Here is a 24,950-nt window from a genome sequence, read left to right as displayed (position 1 = left end):
GTTAACAGCAAACCAGAGAAAGAATTACACAGTTTTGGGGGATAGTCCATCATTACACTTAGTCGATGAAGTGTCAATACCGGGTATGGCCTCCCCTTGCATCAATGACGGCTTGACAACGTCGCGCCATGCTGTCAATAAGCACCTTGATGTTTCCAATGGGAAGGTTGTTCCACTCTTCCACAAGGGCGTTTCCGTGCTCTACGGCGTGAAAGGGCAACCTGCAGCATGTTCCATACATGCTCAATCGGGTTGAAGTCCGGCGAGCGCGCTGGCCAGTCCATACGGACAATTGTCTCCTGCTGAAGGTACTGCTCCACCACCCTAGCGCGATGAGGACGGGCGTTATCATCCATCAGGATGAACTCAGGGCCAACAGCACCAGCGTAGGGTCTGACGTAAACATCGAGGATCTCATCCCGGTACCGCACCCCGTCATTGTTCCTCTCTCCAGGACATGAGGATCTGTTCTTCCACCCCTGCTGATTCCACCCCAGACCATGATGGAACCACCAACATAACGGTCATGTTCACTGATGTTGGCATCATAGAAACGTTCACGTTGTCGTCGCCACACTCGGTGCCTCCTGTCTGTAAAGTGCAAACAATATCTGGACTCATCGGTGAACAGAACTTGAACCCAATCGTTCTGTGTCCAAGTGACATTATCCTCAGCCCAGTCCAATCGCTCCCGCCGGTGTCGAACAGTCAGAGGGACTCGAACACATGCCCGTCTGCCCTTCTCGAGTTGAGACCTGTATTGTGAAGCCGATTCCGTATCGTCTGAGTGGACACATTCACCCCCGAGGCGTTTAGGAGGTCGTTACATAGGCTGGTTGTTGTCCAAAAGGGATGGCGTCGTGCCTGAAGAACCACAAAATGGTCTTGGCGTTGGGTTGTTGACCTCTGACGACCACCCCATGTCGGTGTGCTGCTGTACCAAACGTTTGCTGTCGGTTCCAGGCCCTGTTTACAACGCTCTGGCTGACGTTTAGTGAATTTGCAACGTCACGTTGTGAATAGCCAGCGTCAAGCATTCCAATACATCTGCCCAGTTGTTCTGTCGTCAGGCGACGCCTTACACGTTGAGGGGGCATTGTGTTGATAAACGTAGTGTAAACACTCGAAGTGAGTTTGAAATTTTAGAAAGAATCAGACAACGATACCTGAGTGAAAATCGTGCAATGGTAGCAAAAGCATAAACTGTGATGAGAAACGCATTTCCCATGGCATGAAATGCACATGCAAATTTGTTGAAGACGTTTTTGATTTCACTTGGACACAATATTGCCAATTATGCAGTTATTAATTTTTTAAACAAAAAATATCTGATCCTTATCAAATTTTGAGTAGTATATATCCTTGCCTAGACTTCTTCGAGTTTGTTAGTCAGCAAAGAATAGCCATGGCTGCTTTTTTAAATGAAACATCGTTATGTCAACATTATATGATTATTGACATCTCTGGGGTAAATACGATGCTTCTCGGCTACTTGATAAATATGATTATGTTCTTATTCACCAGTTCAACCGAACATAACTCATTTATAAAATAAAACACAAACACCTGTATGTAGGATGAGCTCGCATGCACTAGTGCAACAGACTTTTTTTAAATAAATACATATGTACAAAATCAATCTTTCATTTGACTTCAAAAAACCCGTTCTACAAAAGAAAATAGAACAAGTAAATCAACAATTCTTAAAGTTAAAACGATATGCATCAATACTGGGAGGGGTGGGGGTGTAGTCTGTTGCAAAGTAGCAGCGAACTTTGAATGATTTGTAAACGCCCGAGATTCTACCTAATACGTGGCTACCTCATGCGTAGTACGGACTCACCCTATTCACCCGTAAATAGCCAATCGATCTACCGATACCCAAAACACCCACCTGAATACAAAACACACGTGTTTCACTGTCACTTTTATAAATATATTTACATTCATCGGAAGGCGAGGTAAATATTGTACTTCAAGGGTAGCTAGAACATTATTTTGACCGCGAAAATGTTAATATTTGATTCAATTTATATTAGAATAATTCAAAACATCAAAATCGATACTAGATTTTACAAAACGATACATGTACATGTACAAATAGAGTGCCAAACTTAATTAAAAGTGATTAGAGGCACACGTTTTCGTTTATTATACGATTCTAAAACGTTTACAATCCAACATTAAGCACCCCTTTTCGTAGACAACGAGAAGATCACTGGATCAAGACCCTAGGCACTGCATTTCCATATGGATGCAATGATAATGTGTATGATGTGGGAAATTTGACTAGTCCACAAGGAAATAACATGAATGTGATGGGATTCTTTCCCAATAACCAAAGACGGAAACGCAGTAATGGACATCGTTCATATAAAAGACCAAGTATAAATGATGTCACGTTTGATTCACTTTTGCCTAACGTCAACAGACAATTAGGTCCACATCATATTCATACAAAACTTTACTCTGTTTCATTGAGAGTTTTACACACGTTATTTGAAGAAGCTATGACTAGTCTATACTTGGATTTTTCAACACCTGAATATAGACTGAACTCTATGATTATGGATGTTGCCCATCACAGGCTCTTTAAACCAACACGGACCATGGACGATATTCCTTCCAAATCATGCCGCCAGTTCCTTAAGCTCAAATTTACAAACAAGGAATAGATGCCGTCAACATCAGCAACATTCTTCGCCATAATTCGCCATAAAAGAGTTCAGTCATGTATTCCAACTTATTTCTCTCTCAATTCCATTTCCAATTCGCGGACTCCTTGTTGTAGGTCGGATTTCTTCATGTTGAAAACACAGGTAACAACGGTACAACAAGTACTCACTATGGAATATATTCACTGTCACCGCACAGGCATCGGACTTTTAAATACCATGTAACTTCGGTAGGAGAAGAACTCACAGTGGCTTTAGAAATTCCTAGGGCTGATGGTTCACAAAAGATCTTAGCCGCATTTCCTGCTATCTTTGGAAATAAATTCCAGGATAGTCAATGCCTGGATATGATGTTTTTTCTCGTTAGCGCCATATTGTAACCGAGCAGCATGGGAAAAGTCTTGATTCGGCTTTCTGTTGTTTATTTTTGTAGAAATATATAAACATTGACATCTAAGCAAAACAAATAACAATTGTATTAGACAAAAAGTACAAGTTCATAATTTAGATAAACTGTTGACAATAAGTTATCAATAATACAGCATACATTTATAATAGAAAAATATGTTCTGTAAGAAATTGACCTTTGAACTTACAAACAAATTCTGAAAATATACTTAGACAACTTTAACTGCAAAAATACAATAAAGTATAAACGTTGCAATTAAGAATAAGAGTCATATACATGTACAAAAATATTGTAAGGTAAGACATAAGTAAATATGATTCTTACGCACCACAAGGTCCACCTGATTGAAGCTGGACAGCTAGATCTTCGAAGTAAAAACGTACACTGCTCTGATTTACTCAGTTTGAACGGTAACTTATAGTTAAAGGTGAATCATGTCTATAGGGTAATACTTAATAACGAATGAAATTTAGCGTTACAAAAATATCAACTCAATCCAATGCGCATAAGAAAAACAACTCAATCCGATGCACAGTAGAAGTCCTACTAAATCCGAAATTTTCTAAACTTTTCAAAAATATAATCAAACGAAAAATGAATAAATATATAAGAAATAAATAAGAATAGATTTGTACTACCACATAAGCTGCATGTTTACACTTTGATCAACTTTGTTTAATCCTGGCTCTGATGGGATCTACATCTGCTACGACGTTGTCTTAACAATAACAACAAATGCAATCAATTAGCGACCAAGGTCGTCATACTAAACGTCAGTTTAGCAACTTGACGTGACTCGAAGCTCGTTCAGTTTTCAAAGATTGTTGATTTCACTTTAATGTGAAGGTCATATCGAGTGATTACTTTCTCTTGGAAGCTTTTTGACTTATTCGTCATATCTACCCTTGAAATTGTTTTCAAATTTTATATACTAGCAGGGAAAAGAAACTGTGTATACTTAAAAGTTAAATAAAAACATAAAAAAGTATTATTTAATCTCTCTTTACTCTTAAAGGCATAGTTTGATATATTAAACGCGTGTTTGAGTACTCAATTTGTTAATTATCGTGTTCGATTCGCTTTAATGGCCACATCACGCTTTTCTGGAATTTCGAACCTAAGCGACACGTGGTTAGTAATGGATTAAAAAATCTTGCATTCATTGACAGTATTCACTATTCAATGTATTGAAACAAAAAAACATTGGTTTTTGGAATAAACTTTTGATTCATAGATGCCTCGCATGATTAAAAATGATCGTTTGCGTGTTATTGGGATGCTGGAAGCTTGGATGTCTTAAAGCAATATTGTAAGGCAGTTTGGAGTTCATATCAACACTGTAAATGCCTTATGGGGCCGTTATCAGCAAACTGGCACTGTTCGGGACCGCCACGATCAGGATGCCCAAGTGTGACGTCACGTCGGCAGGATATGTATATACGGAAGTAACATTTGCGTTATCGATTTCAGTAGGCTTCTTTGATCGCTAGAAGCACCCCTGGGCATCGACGGATAAGTCCTTGTACCGTAAGGAACATATTACGAGAGGCCAACATCCGTCCTTGACATCCTGTTATCCATCCTGTTCTGTTCTGGAGTCATCGTATTGGAAAGTTAGCGTGGTGTAGAAACCATCGTCGTGTCAATAACAGAGATTGGGCAGACGTTCTCTTTACGGACGAGTCGAAACATTTCGACAGCAGTGACGGTCGTGTTCGGACTTACATTGACGCCTGCGTTATTCAGGGCCGCAAATTTGTAGGAGGGAGCGTAATAATCTGTGGCAGACCCCTTCGGTGATAGTCCAATTTAACAGGTGTACGTTAACATGACGAGATTGTACGTCAGCACATCATTCCATTCATTCACAACAACCAGCGTAACGTCATTATGTGACAGGACAACGCATGACTGCACACAACACGCGTTGTTAATGATAATCTACAGCAGCAAAACGTGAATGTGCTACCCTAGCCTGCGATCTCACCGGATTTATCACCTATAGAACATGTTTGGGATGACATCTTAATAACGTCAATAGCCAAACCCCCTGCTACGTTGGACGCTTTGCGTTGTTCTTTGTTGAAACATTTCCCAGGCATTTCTGCATAACCTGATTCTTTCAATACGTTGTAGGTATTAAGAATCCATCGGTGCAAATGGCGTTCATACACGCTACTAAACTTGTGAAACTTTTTGCACCCCCTTTAATTTCATTGGCTTTTCGTATCAACCATAATGGACATAATCCGTGATTTGATATTTGAATTGAAAGACAATTCATTATATCTAATAATGCCAATGGTTTACATAATGCAACATAATATTTTGTAAATGAATCTATAAATGAAATTTCTAAACTACACAGTTTCGCTTTCCGCTAGTATATGAAGCACCTAAAGTACAAGTGGAAAATAATTGTAAATTTCAATGCACTTGCTCCCCCGAACTGTAAGGGCGGGGCAAATACTACCCAGAATTTTCACAAATCTTCTCTACAACCTAACATCTGTAAGAAAAACTAAATGCTTAGTCACATGAACAATCGACAAAGGATGCTTACTCCTCCTAGGCACATGATCCCACCTTTGGTATATCCAGGGGTCCGTGTTTTTCCAACTCTCTATTTTGTATTCCTTATATACGAGTTATGAGATTGATCACTGTTTGTTATCTTCACCTTTCTTGAAGCAGGAGCGTATCTACCAAAATTATAACATATGTTCTTATTATCAATAGGTAGACATTTCGGAGACTATGCAAAGCCCATTCAATGGTATTTCATAAGTACACTAAGCCATATCAAGTAAATTTTGAACCTGTTATTATCACATATTTCTTGAACGTGATGAAATCTTTATATCAACATTCTCTAGAATAAAAAAAAAACATGGTAAAAATAGGGCTATCGGATCAATTAAGAATGATTGAAAATATGTTGGTTTTTTTTTTCCTTTTAAAAAAGAAAAAAAATACTCATGTAGGTGGGACGCCTAAAATCGTCTCCAGATGACCAATCATTATTCAAATTTACTTTTGCCAATTAGAACGTAATTCCTCAGTTTAGATTTTTTTTTTTTGTTCGTGCTTTTACTTGTTCTACGTATTGGAGATAAAATTAATTCTTTCATTTCCTCCGATAGAGGAAATGAAGTAGTATCATCTTACACCCCAAATCCCACCGACTCCCATGTTACAAGTATAAGTAAGAAAGAAAACTGAAGGGTAGTCCATGGTCTTTATGTTTTAAAATTGAAGAGATATTTGCAAATAAGATCGTATCTTCTAATTTGTCTGACTTCTAAGCAGAATGCTTCTTTAATTATGTGCCTTATTTTCAATTTAGAATGATACATGTTTGGCACCCCCACAGCGTCGTAAACGTAGTATTGAACTAAAGACCCATCAAGTGTCTAAGACGATGCAAATATTTGACAGCAAGAATAGCTACCAATCCGAAAATAGAAGCCAATGCAACCATTGTGAGTATTATTGCATATCAAATACGTTTTGTATTAGTGACAATCGCCATGATTTATTAAACAAACAATAACGCATGTATCAGTATAAGCTTCCTTGTTACAGGTGGAATCTCTGTTTGGATTGTTGCACTGATCACAACTACTCTGTACCGACAGCTGTAAACAAAGGACTATACAGTTAATCATAAAAATGCATGATTTGATTTTGATATAATTTGTAAGCGAGTACTGGATATCAACTTTCACTGATTATGTGTCAGCAATACGACAATTACTGTAGTATTGTATAGTGTACAATACATGCAAACTAGCCCTTACATCATTTAAAGAATTTGACGTTTTGTATCTCATGATCATTGTAATCCTGAAATATATTATCATTGTCATCACGTTATATGATATAATAAAATGCAATCAAAAACATACGTTTCACGTCCAAATGTTATTCAGTCATGATCAGGAATTATTCATCTTTATGTCTGAATTCATTGAGTGGTTGTACATGCATGAATTACAATATGACACTTATCCGAGTATTACCATGTAATGAGAGGCCCTCAGATGCTTACATCTATGATTAGAAATAATAGTATATGCCAACACAGGCGGGTGACACATGAAAACACAGTCTCTATTACAGACATTACATATACAATGATTTTATATACATTATGCAAGAATACCGTACCTTTTAGTGGCGTCAGTTCATAATCGATATACAACAAATATAACGTTAAATGATACCATTTTTATTCATTTCAAACTATTTTGAATTGCGTAATGAAATTATGGAGGAAATAATTTCAGGTGTTGCAGTCCGGGGGACCGGGCTGCTCTATGTGGGGAAGTTATCATGAGTGTGATAAGTCATAACTGAGTATTCAATCTATTTCTGAATATGAAACATCGCGGTGTTTACTGAACAGAAAATGAAGGTATTTTATCTAAGTGTATATATCACTTTAAGTCAGGAAAATAATATGAGTAATATATTTGAGGACCTCTGATAAAGTAATGACAGGAACCTCTTTATAAGATTTTTAGTTCATTTCCTTTCGAAATACGAAAGATGAGATAATTTATCACTTTATAACGTGAAAGGTGAAGATAACGAACAGTGATCAATCTCATAACTCCTATAAGGAATACAAAATAGATAGTTGGGCAAACACAGACTCCTGGACACACCAGAGGTGGGATCAGGTACCTAGGAGGAGTAAGCATCCCCTGTTGACCGGTCACACCCGCTAAAATAAATATTTTCTTAATTACGCGTTGCATTAGCTCTCTGTAAGACATGTATATGGAAATAGTTTTCAAAGAAAGGATAATATCAATAGATTAACGCTTCCAATATTTTCGTTTTTGATGTCTTTACAAATTGTAATGATAGCCATTTCATCAAAAATGCTTTGCAGATGTAAACATTGAATCTTGATATATGTAAATATAGTACATCTATTTTAACAGCTGGGAATTCGCAAAAATGAAAATAGAATGTAAATATAAGAAATGAATAATAAATTTCCTTCTTTTTTAAAAAAATATATGAGAGTATGACCTGCAACGCTTACACGTGCATACTTTTCATAAAGCGCATTTATACCGGCGTGAACCGTCACAATTCATACGCTAAAAAATGAGATATATTTCTTTTAAAATGAACATATTTATCAATATTTAAGAGAAATTTGGTCAATATTCTATACATAGCTAATTACATGTATTTATGCAGAACACAATCTTTCCAAATGTATGTCTTGCTTGCAAGATTAACGGTTAACTTTCGAGACATTCGCAAAACATCTTAGAAAAAAAAATACAGAACTGAAATTGAGTTATATACGGTACGTAAGCTATAACGTTGGAAAATATTATCAAGTAATGTATATTTTCTGAACTTGCATAATTCGAAGAACTAAAAGCGAAGGTAAAAAAGAAATATATAGACAAAATCTGAACATTTTTTTCTGTAGTAGAGAAATGGTCGAATCATACTAAAAACCATGATTTTTGGTTTCTACAAATAAAGTGTTAAGCTTCATTCAAAGGATGATGATAAAGATAACGCAAAATAGGGTGGGTCCATTTAAAAATATTCTTACGAAAATCCACTGGGTCAGAAAGTGGAAATTTACATGAAGGCTTCCTGACATAGAGTATATGTAGATTCGTGTCTGTTGAAATCATGGATGAGGGGGAGTAAGGTGGCTCAACAAAAGGGGATCACATACAAAGATATATAGTTTTTTTTCTAAATGCAACAGTGCCATTATTAGTCATATTGATATGCAAGCATCCCCAGGTATTGCAGATACAAGTTTCTTCAAATTGTGTTTTCCAGAAGTACAGTGGGACCACAATAGGGGATGAAAGTTTTACATGCGGATATATAGGGAAAATCTCTGAAAATATTTTTTCTCAAGAACAACAAGGCCAAGATTAGTCATATTAACATGCAAACATCCCCCAGGTAGTGTAGATTCAAGTTTCTTCAAATTGTGGCCCCGGGCGTAAGGCCAAATATATATAAATATATATGTTGATATCCACTTTCACCTCAAAATTTTTAAGAGTCGGTAGGTAGATAGTTTTTTTAAATTTTATTTTATTATAATTTGAATTATTTTTTAATGATTTGATATTCTATTATGCATAAAATACAGTGATTATCTAGTAATCAAATGAAAGTTATATTATGAACCAAAACATTTCTTCCTCTGTACTGTAAATAAAAATTGTTTCTGTGTTTTGGAATCAGTCTAGTATTAGTGCATAATAAATAACTTAATAAATCAATAAATATACTATTGTTATGAACGGAGTCTTGTTGTAGTGATGACATTTGAAAAAATCTAACAGACAGCACCAAGTTCCATGGTGCCATTGGACTACTCTCGGCTGAAATTCTTGGACTGACTCTGCCGATGAACCTTCATGTCTGGAAATTCAGTCAATTTTTGCTGGTGCCAGCAAATACTATACACCTTGGCAACAATGATATTCGCTTCAAATAAGTTATCTGTTTATTAAACTAAGTTTCCAATAATATTAGTCATGTATTGCTTACCATTCAGATATGTAAATCCCCAAATAAAGCCAATAACTTATTTTTTTATATCCAAAAGATGGCGCCCATAACGTATATATTGATGCACTAATCACCTGAACAACTAAAACCTTGACTCGACCTTACCAAGCATAAATTTGTCATCGATACACTTTTAATGTTTCATTTATGAACTTTTAAAGAAATATTTTAATGGTAATGAATATTTCTTTAACTTTAAGGACTCATGCACATATCTCATTAGATTATATGAATTCTGTCATTCAATAAAAATAGAAATACCTGACAAATATACAATTCATAATTTTTACTTGGTAGTTGACAGAGTTTATGAATTTTATATACAGCCTTCCTTGACTGCATAAATAAAACTTTACAAGTAAATCTAAGACAAAACTTATGTTGTTAAGGTGAAGTAGGGCTTTTAAAAGTTCAGTTATTTAGTGCTTCCCGATATACTGTCATGGATGCTATCTTTCGAATGAAAAACAAGTGGTTGTTTTAATTTTAAAATTAATATAACTAAACGGTAAGAAATGCATTCCACATAGCCATGGAAAGTTAGTTTAATATACAAGTAACTGAAGAAGGCAACGTTGTTGTCAAGGTGCACAATAATTATTTGTACCGACTGAAGTTTACTTGTAAATTTGATTTATGAAGGACTGTCCCGATATTCCGCAACGGATTTAGTTCAAATATCCAGCTGAGCCGAATCTCATCCGTGATTATCATTCGCCATGGCCATGATTCATGTGTTTAAGGTCACGATTACTATTTCATACAACGTTTGAAATTTAGGTGCCAGAATGGAAAAAAAAATGTGTTAGGGTCGGCAGAAATTTTTAGAGTCGGTCGGTAAAGTGGAAGCCAACATACATTTTTTTGGCTTACGTTGGAGCCATGTGCAGTGGGGTATCCAACTTTTATATAACATGAGGAAAACATCTTGAAAATTCTTAATTTCAACAACAGCAGGACCATGATTAGTCATATCAATATTGAAACATATTCAGGTAGTTGAAATTCATTATTGTTCAATTCAGGGACCCAGGGGTTGGGTGGGACTAAAATAGGAGATCAAATTGTTGATTTTGACAACGGGTTACTCCGTTTACGTGATCAAGACATGTGGCCCACGGCGGGTGTGACCGGTCGACAGGGAATGCTTACTCCTCCTAGGCACTTAACCCCACCTCTGGTGTGCCCAGGGGCCGTGTTTGCCCAATTCTTTATTTTGCATTGCTTATAGGAGTTATGAGATTGATCACGGTTCGTTATCTTATCCTTTCTTGTAATACACAGCAGATCAGAAGTGGGACAAGAGTTATCTCCCCTTTATAATGGGTTATACGATGGCTTTTAGATAGAGGTTAAAATATATTTCATAATTCTCACATTATATCAATATGTAATTTTCAATCAATTAACATGCCGGTTCAAAAACCATGAAATTCTCGAGTGAGACGTTAAACAAGATACAATCAATCAATCATTACAATCAAAAACCATGACGTGTCAACCTCCGCCTGATTTTCCATGGATAGGTTTGTACCATATATCCATACCGTGTCTATTTGTGTGTTGCTTGAATTCTTTGGAACCAATCAGACCTTACATGTGTATTTCGTTGAACATAGCCAATTTAATTAACGACTTTCAAGACTATAACAGTATCGTGAGATTCCATGAACTAAGGATATAATCATTCTGCTAGAATTGGAGTTGCCTCGCTTCGTCCATTGAGATTATTAATAGAACCTTGAGAGGATATCTCATCACCCTGCAGTTCATGTTGTTTTGTTTTGTTTATACGCAAATGGAGACAAATACCTAGCTTCTTTTACACCAAAATGTTATAGTTTCCATGGAGGCACTACTCTGTAAGATAATTTGCAAGAGTCGAAAAACATCGTCTGTACGTGTCAACCTTTAAAAGATCTCACAGGATTGCCGTCACTATATTGCACCTTAAAATATTGTAACTTCTTTCAGAGTTTGCGTAAATGATTTTACGACTCCGGACACATTTCTAATCATACCGATGTGGTTACGTGTATAAATCCTGTAGAACAGCACTTATTACCGGAAATGTTGGATTGTAGGTCATACGTACTTCAGATGAGGTACAATGTACTTCTAAACTATATATGGGTGTCCCGAAGTTATCAAAAGAAACAAATTATTTAGATTTCGAAGTGAACAAAATTTATATTGCTTAGTGATTGATTCCGTCGTTACATGTACATGTATGTAAATACCCTCATTACATCTATATCGTTTCCCCAAATAGCAATGCACAGATGTTTCTATTAAGTAGGACGATAAATTGTTTTAATTTGACAATTGGCAACTTAACCATCGTCTTTTATGTCTCCCTTCATTATGAAGGTTGACAATATTCTTTTCGACAACTGTCCCCTTTTCCTAGACACAACGAAATAAAAGAAAACAAGATGTGTTATTTGGATGTGTCCAATGATGAAGTGGCTAAGTCCTTTTTCCGTTAACACATTATTTTCATCGTGACTTGGTATTAATTGACAACAGTTAGGTCTAGTTCTGACCTTAATCTTTCACAGAACCAAACTACAGGATGGTTTGTATACTTTTAGTCACAATAAAGCTGAATCAAAAGGCACCGAAACCAGATGTAAGACCAGGTGCCTGGGATGAGTAAGCATCCCTCGTTTACCTGTCACCCCCGACATGAGTCTGATATCTTGATCAGGTCAACGGAGTAAACCATATTAAAATCCACCTATGACGTCATTCTTTTGTTCGAACACTCCATTATTTTTCAGGAATGGAGTGTTCGGAAAGTAGGTCAACCTTTATACAAGTAGATATAAATGCATGCAAGAAAAGAATGAAAAACGTAAGACATGATTAAAATGCACAAAGTTTAGTTTTTATTAATGTTTACAATGGATTTTAAGTGGGTCAATGTACTCGTATCACTCCATTCCTTAAGGAATGAAGCGATATTCGTACATTAACCCTTATGTCACAATCAGTATGTAATGAACGACTTAGCAATTCGTCTGAAAAAAGTCAGACATCATTCAACCTAATGAAAGGTTGTATCTGATCTGCAAATTGGATCATTTAAATACTCAGGTAATAATGGAATATTGCTACGTTGACAATCGAGAAGCTGAAGTCATCCCATTTGTCATAATGTTGTGTTGTTAGTTTGCCGTTAACATCATTACGACTACAAAATTTGCGAAATACTGACTTGTTTGTCAATAGCCTGTCTTGATTTAATAATTGATAATACGCAGAACGTGATTGATTGATGATTGTTGAGCGTCCCTCTCGAGAATCGTTCAATCATATGGAGGAGTCACCATTGCCGGTGAAAAGCTGCACAATTTAGTCCTATAGTCGGCGCTTACGGCCTTTGAGCAGGGAGGGGTCTTTATGTGCCACACCTACTACGGGATCTCGGATTTTGGCGATCTCATCCGAAGGACCGCCCCATTTAGTAGTTTCTTACGACAAGCAAGATGTACACTTAGGAACTATTCTAACCAGGATCTCCACGGGAAACATGCTCTTGTGTATCAAATCAGTCGAAAGACATCAAGATCATAAGCAGGTAATAATGGAATATTGCTACGTTGACGATTGAGAAGCTGAAGTCATCCCATTTGTCATAATGTTGTGTTTTTAGCTCACCTGAGCTGAAAGCTCAAGTGAGCTTTTCTGATCGCTTTTTGTCCGTCGTCTGTCTGTCTGTCTGTTAAACATTTACATTTTCAACTTCTCCTCCAAAACCACTGGGCCAATTTCAACCAAACATGACCAAAGCATTCTTGGGTGAAGGGCTTTCAAGTTTGTTCAAATGAAGGGCCATGTCCCTTTCAAAGGGGAGATAATCACAAAAATGCAAAAATAGGGTGGGGTCATTTAAAAATCTTCTTCTCAAGAACCACTGAGCCAGAAGAGCTGAAATTTACCTGACAGCTTTCTGACATATTGCAGATTCAAGTTTGTTCAAATCATGGCCCCAGGGATTAGAATGGGGCCACAAGGGGGGATCAAAGTTTTACATACAAATATATAGGAAAAATCTTTAGAAATCTTCTTCTCAAGAACCACTGAGCCAGAAAAGCTGATTTTTACATGAAAACTTTCTGACATAATGCAGATTCAAGTTTGTTCAAATCATGGGCCCCGGGGGTTGGATGGGCCACAATAGGGGATCAAAGTTTTACATACAAATATATAGGAAAAATCTTTAAAAATCTTCTTCTCAAGAACCACTGAGTCAGAAAAGCTGATTTTTACATGAAAACTTTCTGACATAATGCAGATTCAAGTTTGTTCAAATCATGGGCCCCGGGGGTTGGATCGGCCACAATAGGGAATCATAGTTTTACATACAAATATATAGGAAAAATCTTTAAAAATCTTCTTCTCAAGAACCACTGAGCCAGAAAAGCTGATTTTTACATGAAAACTTTCTGACATAATGCAGATTCAAGTTTGTTCAAATCATGGGCCCCGGGGGGTCGGATGGGGCCACAATAGGGGATCAAAGTTTTACATACAAATATATAGTTAAAATCTTCTTCTCAATAACCACTGAGTCAGAAAAGCTGATATTTACAAGAAAAATTTCTGACATAGTGCAGATTCAAGTTTGTTCAAATCATGGCCCCCGGGGGGTAGGATGGGGCCACAAGTGGGGGGGGGTCAAAGTTTTACATACAAATATATAGTGAAAATCTTTAAAAATCTTCTTCTCAAGAACCATTGGGCCAAAGAAGTTGACATTTACATGAAAGCTCTCTGACGTAGTGTAGATTCAAGTTTTCAAAAATTGTGGCCTCCAGGGGTAGTTGGGGCCATAATAGGGACTAAGGTTTTACATGCAAATATATATGGAAAGTCTTCAGATATGGGCCAAGGTAACTCAGGTGAGCGATGTGGCCCATGGACCTCTTGTTAGTTTGCCGATAACATTTATGATCTATAAAATATCCAAATATGAAGCAGATATGAAAAACGTTGTCTTTTATTTTGAGTTGACTGGAATATATCGAATGGACAAATGACAGAAAATGAGCATTGTTAATAGATAAAACTTTGTCGATATATCTAAATGTTGAGTTGAAGTTGAGTTATGTTAAGGTTCATCAACTCCATTTCAGTCACACTTTATTTATTGATATGAACACCTTTGGAACTGCTGATCCTGAGAACCACATTGTATCTTACATTAAAAAAATATTATAATTGTACAGTTACATGTACTTGTATGTATTTTGAAAATCATACTAGATATGTGTTTGATGCAGTGGTGCATTCTAGCATATACTGGGGATGTTTACTCCTCCTAGGCACCTAATCCCACCTCTGGTGTGTCCAGGGGTCCGTGTTTGTCCAACTATCTATTTGTATTGCTTATAGGAGTTATGAGATTGATCACTGTTCGTTATCTTCACCTTGCATACTGTGGATTCCTTATTTTACGCGAATACTTATATGGCGAAATGACTTGTATACATCAAATCACGTGAACATGAATCCGCGAGTCGTCTGTTAATCAAGAGTTCTTACGAGTATTTCATCTACAGAAAATCAAAAGCGAGTAATTTTATTTTACGAGTGACGATCGCCTCTCGCGAAATTATGCGATAAAAAATTTCTCGCGTATATTTAGGAATTTCCAGTGACCAGTTCAACATCTAACTACTAATAACTTAAGTGATACAAAAGCATCTAATTAAGAATAAGTTAAATTAAGGCCACCATGTGCAGCACGTGCATCCCCCGCATATGACTGCTTTCATACATTAAACGATCACTTGCGCATGTACAGGAATTACGATATAGAAGACCTGTGTCATGAAGACTAGTCAGGGTTTGTCAGTCAATCCACAGGAATCTGAAGCTTTATCAATTAAATTAAAATAAGAATCCGGAAAAAAATATTCAATATGGAAAAAAAATAGACACCGTCTTCTATTAAAATACACCAGGATGGCAATGGAATTATGGCGGGCTCCCCTGAAAAAAATTATTCCTGGCTTTAGCTTGAACATTTAGCGACTATTTCAGCAACCGAAGTGTTTCAGCTATTTATCAAGATAAATTTACCCAACCTCTGATGATGCATATCATCAATTAGGAGCCGTTTTTAAGCTTTTACCGCTTTGACAGAATGTTTTATATCTAAACCAAAAAAAAATATCAGAAATTTAACAATCATCGCCGTAAAACATTATAAAGATACTTACTTCTTTCCGTACCTTGATAATGAAGTGCTGCTAATTCACAATTTATCAATATCCTCATTTTTTTTATATATTTTTTTGGTGTCCTCTTCGTGTTGGTCAGTACATAAGGCGGTCACCAGAGACTTCCATGTTGGTCTGTCTTTCGCCCATTTCTGGACCTGTCCCCAACTTCAGTTGTTATCTTTCATTTCTTTCTCCACCGATCTTCTCCAGGTCTCTCTTGGTCTTCCTCTCTTTCTCTTGCCAGTTGGTGACCATTTCAAAGCAACCCTTGAGATGGAATTTGGGTACATTCTGCATACATGTCCTATCCACAGCCATTTTCTCTTTCTGATCGTCTGGGATAGAGGAGTGGTGCTTGTCCTTTTGTACAGTTCGTCATTTGAGATGGTGTTAGGCCAGAAGATGCGCAATATTCTGCGGAGACATTAGGTCTGAAATACATCCAGCTTGTTGGAAATAGACTTGGTTACTTTCCAAGATAATATCCTCATTACTGTAATAAATATACATTCCACGTACTCTGCTACCTACTTCGCGTATTTGTTGAAATAGTTGGAGAATATATTTTCTGGGTTATTTTTTACCTTTTATTTGAATAAGTATAATAAACAACGCTTACGTATGATATATGAGAATTTATTTTATGCTTTTTCAATTTTCCCTTCTTGGACTTTCCCCTCTCGATTTTTTATACATGTATGATTATTATAAGCATGTTCCACAAGTTTCGCAAAAACCATTTGTGTTGCAATTAGTTTGAGGTGAAACAGTAGAATGATTGGACTATATGGGAACTGTCACTAAATATGGAGGTCAGCTGATAACTTATAGGTCAATAACATCTATATTTATTTATCTTATATTTTACGTACTTGAGAGTATTTCTAATTTTTTCAAAGAATGCAGAAAATATAAATAAGAAAATTTTGGTTTTTTAAACGGCAAATGAAGGTAGCAAACATTGCAGAAAAATTGCATAACCCTAACGTGAGTTCGACATTTTTCTGCAATGTTTCTGATTTTCATATCTCATTTAACAAACCAAAAATATCATTTCATAATTCAAATGTTGACCAGTGAAAATCAAGGATAATAAGCCCGACAATATTGAAAATGTTGAGGAAGAAACACCGATTAGAATCCCAACAGTACCCCATGATTGTGGCAAATGTGGATACTACACGCACACATGATCAAAATGCTGACTCAGAGGAAGAGGTACTGATTTATATAACATCCAAAGGTCCATAGCGGCTAGTGTGCGTTGTTTTGATAATGAGGAGACGAGTTGACTATAGCATAACTTTGAGAAATGTATGCTAGGGACAAAAACTAAAGTGGGTTGTATTTTCCACAGGCACCTGTAGTATGGATATAACTACCCCCCCCCCCCCCCCTTTATGACAATTATTTTTGTGGCAATAATTTTCCTGAAATGTATTAGAAAGGATTTTTTAAATAAAAATATTCGATTTTTGAATACTAAGAAATATACTTATTATTTTTTTCTTATGTAAGAAAATGATTTTTATATTGCATTTCTAGTCAAGATGCGGGTATGTCTCCCAACCAATTTCGTTCTGTATTTTTAGGACTCACATTTTTCGTCATTTTAAATAAATGACAATCTTTTACACCTAACATATTTTTCTGTTATGATTTATATGGAAACAAACAGAGCTGCAATGTTGCCTTGGAATAAGAGCAAATTTTAACGTAAATGATTTTGTGAGATAAAATATTAATCATTTTCTGATATCAATCATTCCCAAAAATATATTATATGATTGTTTGATTTCCTTAATTTTTGGATGTCAAAAAATCATATATATATTCTATGTCAGAAAATACCGCAAAAAATACTAAATGGTTCATCATATTCGTTTATCGTAAAAAGTGTCGATTCTATAACAGGAAAATTTAAATCCCAAAATGCTTACTAAAATGCACTTTTTCAGCTGAATGGGAGCATGTCAGTGTTTCGCTAGTGGTCCCGTGTAAATACATACATGTACATATAAATATTTTGTGGAGCGATAAATCCAGGAGTCCCACCTCGCTTTCGATTGACAGTTGTGACGAATTATAGACTTCACATCTATCAGAAGGAACTATCCTTCTTACAATTTTTATTTAAGTACATTTGCATGTGTGTTGTTACTCTTTAGAGGGTTTTAAATTACAATTTAACCAATATAAGAATGCTATATGGTCATGCATGAAATGTAGTTCTACAACTATTACAGTACATACAAACTACAAAGTCTTTCATCAAAATACTATGAAAAATGAGAAACCAGGTGAACTATTCAGGCTCTTCAGAGCCTCTTGTTTTCAGTCAGATGATATTTTTTCTGCTTCCATAACTTTTGCAAAACGGCTTGAAATATTTTCTCTGATGTTAACCTGTTTGCTTTAAGCACGCACTGTAAACAAAATGCCGGCTGGACCAGCAGCTTTTCAACATTATGTCTTGGTATTCTTGATGATTTCAGCCTTTGATGGTAGACCTGTATGTTCTTGTATTGGACCTGCTGGTATATTAGTAAGAGTTAGATGACAGTAGTCGATTTATTCAGTACCTCTATTTATGATCTCACAAATATCGTACTAGCGTTTTGTGTTTCCATTTCTAGAAAAATCAGCAAGATTTATTTCGTGCCCTTCGTTTCGTCTGAACAAACTGCCTTCGGTTTCTTCTGGCACATCTTTTACAGAACTGTATTCTTGACTATGGTTGATCCTGTTTCAAATCCCTTTTTGCTGAACTTCATTCCTTGTTTCTGGTGTAAGCCTTTCGTATGTCTACCCACGAGTTCGTTGCATGTGGTCTGACAAGTGTTCCAAACAGTATCCTCTTACCATTGCTTGCTCTAATCCTATATTTATCGCACTCCTTGATTTCGAAATGGAACTTTTTAGCTCAGCTAAGCTGAAATCTCAAGTGAATTTTGTCTGGCGTCCGTCAGTCCGCTGTAAACTTTTAAAAGCATATACAATAGGGAGTCAAAGTCTTACATGGGAATACTAGTATATAAACATCTTTAAAATCTTCTCAAGAACAGCAGGGCCATATGCAATCATCTTCAGGTAGTGCAAATTCAAGTTCAATCCCAGGATTATGGTGGAACCACAATAGAAGATTAAAGTTTTATATGGGAATATACAGGAAATTGATTAAAACAAAATCAAGATTAGCAGGACCAAACTAAATCACACTAAATCATATCAAAGTGCAATCGTTCCCAATTTGTGTGGACTCAAATCTTTTTATGCCCCCGTCACTAATGTAGGGGCTATTGTTTTTGCCCTGTCTGTCTCAAGCATGAACCTTTCTCATAACTTTTGAATGGTGAGTGATAGGACTCTCATATTTCATTTGTACATGTCTTGTACCAGGACCTTTCTTTTGGTATTAACGTTTTAAACATTGTGACCTTAACCTTGGAATTTGACCTGCTTTTAAGAAAACCTAACCTAGGCAGCATTTCCTGAACTATTTAAGGTAAGGCTTTCTTGTATTGTATATAATGTAAAGTATAGAGCTTGTTCCTTATTTCGTCCTTCAACTGACAACTCGTTTTGTAGGCATGCAGAATGAGATGATGATATGGTCCGTCTCTATAGTCATTGTTATTACATGAGAAGTTGGTTTACTGAGACTGCATCTGCTCTCCTTCTTGCCCCCAATGTCACATACGTATCCATTGCTCTCGTTCTCTGCCACTCTTTATGGCGAAATAGAAGTTGTTGTGAGGCCGTCTTTAGCATTTTTGTGGCAGATTCTGCCACGCTGGCGTGGCAGATTCTGCCACACGCCCCCTGGAGGCCTCGTTATATGGGTTAGGGTATTGGTATGGGTATATATGGTTAGGAGACCTCGGAGGTTTTTTTTTTTTTTCGATTTTCTAACCCCACCTCCGCCCCGGGGGTGGGGCTTTTTAGTTAAAATATAGCCATTTTCAGCCCTCTGAAAAACATATTAGTTGTTATTATTTTGCAATGCAATTTGGTACATGGGGAGACTTGGAGGTGGGCTATCGGACCATGGTCTTGGTTTTCGGAAATTTCCTCTCCCGGACCGGAAATGATCCGGATAAAATCGGAAAAACATTGTGGCAGAATCTGCCACACGCCCCGTGGAGGCCTTTAACGAGGGCATTGAGTATTATTATGGGTATGTATCATAAGGGGAGCCTATTCCCACCTTGGAGAGGGGGTTTCCCATTATATGCCCCCGCCCTATCCGGAGCGGAGTCCGGGAAATCCGGAAACCGAGGAAAATCTCACTTATTGGGTCAGAAAACGCTTAATACTTATTCTATCAGAAATATAATTACATATTCTTGTTTGTCTCGTTGAGACGAAGAAAATGATATAAAGAACTTTGAGATAGGGCAATAAATAAAAAAAAATATGGCCGATGAGGGAAATTTGGCCACACCGACAGAAATACAGAAAAATGCAGTTTTTCGGATGTGAAATCTTTATTTATTACTCTATCTTAAAGTATCTTATTTCATCTTCTTCGTCTCAGTGAGACGAAGAGAATGATATCAACTTCATATAGCTAGGTCTATGTATAAGAAAACCACAACCCAAAAACTTGTATTTTTCACTCGTGGAAAAAAAAAGTCCAAATTCACAAGTTTTGGGGGGGGGGTGAAATTTTTATTTATCACCCTAGCTATTATTTGATTATATATTCTTTCTCATCTCGTTGAGACGAATACAATGATATAAGATATGATGGGATAGGAGCATTAATAAAGATTTTGTCCCCCAAAATCTATGCATTTCCTATATAATTCATTGTGCGTGGCAGAATCTGCCACAAATTTTTTTTTCTTTATTTATTGTAGTACATCAGAGTTCTTTATATCAATTTGTTCGTCTCAAAAAGGCCCCAAATAATATGCAATTAGATTTGGGGTATCTTGAACAATATTAATTTTAGGTGGCCATAATTGATTTTGGACTTTAGCCTCTGGAATGCACATATAGCTCAAATAGGAACTTCTTTATATCACTAAGTCTCCTGTTAAAGATAGTTTTTCTCCCAATAACTTGTCCTCTGCACCAGTACGCTGGTGTGGGGGACTTTTTTTTTCTCCCAATAACTTGTCCTCTGCACCAGTACGCTGGTGTGGGGGACTTTTTTTTATCACTGGCTGTAAAATGACTAAGTCCAAATTGTAAAAGGTTTAGGGCATATAATTTTCATTATCCACCCTACATTTATTTTAATTACATATTCTTTCTCGTCTTTTTAAGACGAAAAAAATGATATAAAGCAAAATGTTATAGCTCAAGTAATAAAAATTTTGCCACCTGAAATACTTGACATTCCTATCGAGATTATGTCCCTTTTAGGAGGGTAAATAAGAAAGACATATTCATGTCCTAAAACTTTATTATTCAGGATATTTAAAAGATCTTTACATCATTTTTTTCGTCTTGAGGAGACGAGAAGGAATATATAATCATATTTATGTAACATGAATAATAAAAAATTTGACCCCAGATAACCTGATTTGGGACTTAGACTTTTTCCGACGAATGACTGAAAATGTTTTTGGGGGCTCATAGTTTTATTTATCATGCTAGAAATAAGAACTTGGTATCACCTGGTTCGCCTCATTGAGACGAAAAAAATGATATAAGAAACATTAAGGTGTGATAATAAATAAGGAAATCAGCCCCAAAAAGCATTTTTTATCACTCGCTGTAAAATGACTAAGTCCAAATTGTAAAAGGTTTAGGGCATAAAATTTTCATTTTTCATCCTACATTTATTTTAATTACATATTCTTTCTCGTCTTTTTAAGACGAAAACGATGATATAAAGCACACTCATATAACTTAAGAAATGAAAAGTTGACCCCCAAATATCTATGCATATACTTTGACATTTGAAATAAAATTTTAAAAAAAATCTAAATATATGTTGAGTCGAGACAATAAAAATAATAAAATTCACAAAAAGAGTTTTTTTTGTTTTTTTTTTAATAAAATGATAAAAATGAAAATCAATCACACAGTAAAATTTTGTTTATCATTTAATTGGATTCAGTGTATGAGTATAAATCATTTTCTGCGTTTTTTTGCATTCCGGGTAGAAATTTGTTTTCCTGCGTGAAGACATGCTTGGCATATTGGCCGGACAATGGCGAAATCTTCTTGCAATCGCCTAAATTCCTCAGAGTTAGAAACATCCGAGTCTCCACAGTGAAAGCAAACAGCATCAAAAATCTGTGTTGCTCCTATTTAATAAAACAGTAATAATAAAAGTCAAATAGTAAATATCAGAGAGTAGGAAATGAAAAAAAATATGAGGTTGAGACTGTGTACATCTTCAATTCTTAACATTGATACCTGCGTAATACTGTGTCTCAATTGGAGATGAACAATCGATGTTCTGTCTGCACAGAATGATGTCCTGATACTGGCCTCCAGGAAATAAAGGACTGCCACATATATAAAGTAATTCTTCTTGAACCCGTTCCACCGCTCTTTCCTCCATTCTGTTCAATTTTCTGCTTGCATAAATGACCCTTCTCTTCCCACACTCAGTGCAGATCACAAATCCCTTACTTTTGCTGCAAGAAGTTACAAGAGTTGTTACTGCAATATATATTTTAATAATATATAAAAAGCTACATGTAATTATGTGTACTTACTTCCTACCAATACAGCTTTGAATTTCTTGTCTCTTTCTGATGATTCTCCAGATTTCCCTTTCAGACTTGGCCTGTCCATATCATTAGTTTCTGTCCCATACAGATCCTTAAACCCTTTGTACTGCCCGTTTTCATCCTTTGTTGGATCTGGCACAAAATGCAAGCCCTGGAATACTTCATCTGGAAGCCGGGGAGGATTAAGTACACAATACCCACAGTTGTCTGCCAAACACTTCTTGATCTAAAGATAAATTATCAAAAAATCAAAGTTACCATGTTACACTGTATTCTTAATTAAGATCTTGAGTTATACTGACATGTTATATGTTCCTGCAGAATATGAAAACTGTTTAATTACATACCTGAAATATATATTGACGACTTCTGGAATGGGACTCAAGGAAAGCATCAACTGCTTTAGATTGTAGATTTGACAAATTTGAGTCTGACTGAATATTCTCATCCAGCACTTTCAGTATCTCCACCAAAGCATTCATCTCTTCTTGACTAGCTGCCTCTTGCACACATACACTTTCTCCTTTCCAACTTAGACGTTTAAATCTTTCTTTCAAAATGTTCAGTGTTACACCAACTGCTTGTGTGTACTCTTCTTTAATTCTCTGATTTTTACTTGCCAAGTTTCGTAGACTTTTGAGTGAATTTACTGACTTAATTTGCATTTCGCAATTTGGAGACATTGCAGTTCGCTCCAATGCTACGTTCTGTAAAGCTAAATTAAGGAGACTCATTGTTCTTTCTGCTGGGTTTGCATAGCTGCCACATGGGACCGTTCGTGCACACACTATCATGTCCAAGTCAAGAGCAATGAACTCCATTAGAGTACAAATTTTCACACTTTTGTATGTTGTCCTGTGGTCTGGTCCACCATCAGTGTAACGGATGAGCACCGGAGTTCGAAGATTCACATCATCATCTGAGTAGCACTGTCGCATCAAAGACACGCTTTCAGTTGAATGTCGCAGTGGAGATGGGGCTTGGAAAACCTTGTCTTTAACAGTAACATAAAGATGTCCGTTATAAAACGAGTCTTTTGGGTTTTCCGGTATATCATTCATGAAACAGACAGATGGAATGATCCCACCAACATGAAAGTCCAAAGCTACCACCTTCATGCACCCTCCTATCAGGCCTCCATGGTGGGCACGTACTCCAGTTGAAACTGGATGACCAGGTTCACCCAAAGGTACAATAGCCTTATCATCCATGCATTGAAAAGTTGAATACTCTCGCATCTGACATGCAAATTCCTTCAGCATTAAAAATAACACAGCGCAATAATGAGAGTCAAGATGCTGAACTCGGACTAATCTTTGCTGTACTGCAAACCGTACGTTGTATTGTCCAGTGTAATTTTTAGCAGTTGTGTTGTACACATTTGCGGGACTAAAGTTCAGTTTTAGCCAAGACACAGATAGAGCCTCTGAACCCTCTGGCAGTCTATCAAGTATTTGGCGTCTGAGATCTTCCACTGAAATGGCAAATGGTAAGTAAAGTTTGTCATTTGATCGCCTTTCATGAACAGCAGCCTTTTCATCAAAAAATTTACTCAATTCTTTCCAGAATGGCTTAAACTTCTCTTCTGTAGGTCGACAATTATTTTTTCGCAAATCAAAAATCAAGTCACAATCTTCACTTTCCAACAAAAACTTCATAAACCGTTCATCAATCTCTGCAGCATTTGCAGAATTTGCCTGATATTCAAACTCTGTAAGATATAAATACATGTTCCTTAAAATTACTGGTTGCAGGCCAGTACAGGTTTTATATCGATCTATAAATTCCTTCTGCATCTTTCTTGTTGAAAACTTCATTATGTTCTTTTTTACTTTGTTGATAATTTGTACTTGTTTTACTGTATCCCTTTCACTTGACCCAGGAATTTTCCACAAAACATTCATGTTTCCAAGATAGTTTCCAAATTGGAATGGAAATAATGCAACAGAATTTGATAATGATAAGTTTGTAATCCATTTTCTTCTTGTCTCCTTATCATCAGGTTCAAAATCGATAATATCAATAGGTTGATATTCTACCAAATCTTTAACACACGAGTCCAAAGCCTCATACTCTACCGTCACTTTTTCCACAGGCTCTACAACTCTGAGCATCCAGTTGTCATTAAAATCTCGAACGGGGACAGTACTGTTGTGATTCACTTTCATCTTCTTGTTACATGCACTATATATTCCTCATACTTCTTAAAATACGAAATTAAGTCTTCTAATGACGTGTAAAATTCCTTAAACTGGGGATTCATTGTCCATGGTATTGTCAGAAGTGATGACAAGTTTTCAATATTTTCCCTTAGGTCACTAGAAATAACCTGAAAATAAATTGATATACATGTAAATAATAAGAG

At 36.3% G+C, this 24,950-nt stretch overlaps 3 protein-coding genes across 6 annotated transcripts in view; 2 read left to right on the top strand and 1 right to left on the bottom strand.

Moving 5' to 3' along the window:
* LOC125681623 (uncharacterized) overlaps window positions 1-6,991 on the top strand; it is a 121,988-nt gene extending 114,997 nt beyond the window's left edge. For both annotated transcript variants that reach the window (XM_056153633.1, XM_056153632.1), the window contains exons 9-10: window positions 6,431-6,566; window positions 6,670-6,991. In XM_056153633.1, the coding sequence (XP_056009608.1) occupies window positions 6,431-6,566; window positions 6,670-6,728 (195 nt within the window). In that variant the 3' untranslated portion in view covers window positions 6,729-6,991. The remainder of the gene's footprint in view (window positions 1-6,430; window positions 6,567-6,669) is intronic.
* The window catches only part of LOC125681624 (uncharacterized), a 183,429-nt gene that overhangs the window by 129,372 nt on the left and 29,107 nt on the right, over window positions 1-24,950 (top strand). The gene's annotated exons all lie outside the window — the stretch shown is intronic.
* Window positions 21,403-24,764, bottom strand: LOC130051588 (uncharacterized). The gene is made up of 3 exons (XM_056153626.1): window positions 22,933-24,764; window positions 22,266-22,811; window positions 21,403-22,153 (listed from the first exon to the last, which is right to left on the bottom strand). The coding sequence occupies exons 1-2, from the start codon at window positions 24,751-24,753 to the stop codon at window positions 22,557-22,559; spliced, it is 2,076 nt and encodes a 691-aa protein (XP_056009601.1). The 5' UTR covers window positions 24,754-24,764; the 3' UTR covers window positions 21,403-22,153; window positions 22,266-22,556.

This window comes from Ostrea edulis, chromosome 2 (genome assembly GCF_947568905.1).
Source record: "Ostrea edulis chromosome 2, xbOstEdul1.1, whole genome shotgun sequence".
Taxonomy (NCBI): domain Eukaryota; kingdom Metazoa; phylum Mollusca; class Bivalvia; order Ostreida; family Ostreidae; genus Ostrea; species Ostrea edulis.
The sequence above is the reverse complement of the archived record's forward strand: the minus strand, read 5'-3'. Positions and strand labels throughout refer to the sequence as shown.

Excerpts from the sequence above, each read along its gene's own strand:
- LOC130051588 (XM_056153626.1), bottom strand. The coding sequence starts at position 24,753 with ATGAAAGTGAATCACAACAGTACTGTCCCCGTTCGAGATTTTAATGAC. Across the intron at positions 22,812-22,932 it reads GTCGTCAATATATATTTCAG|ATCAAGAAGTGTTTGGCAGA; the intron begins GTATGTAATTAA and ends ATTTATCTTTAG.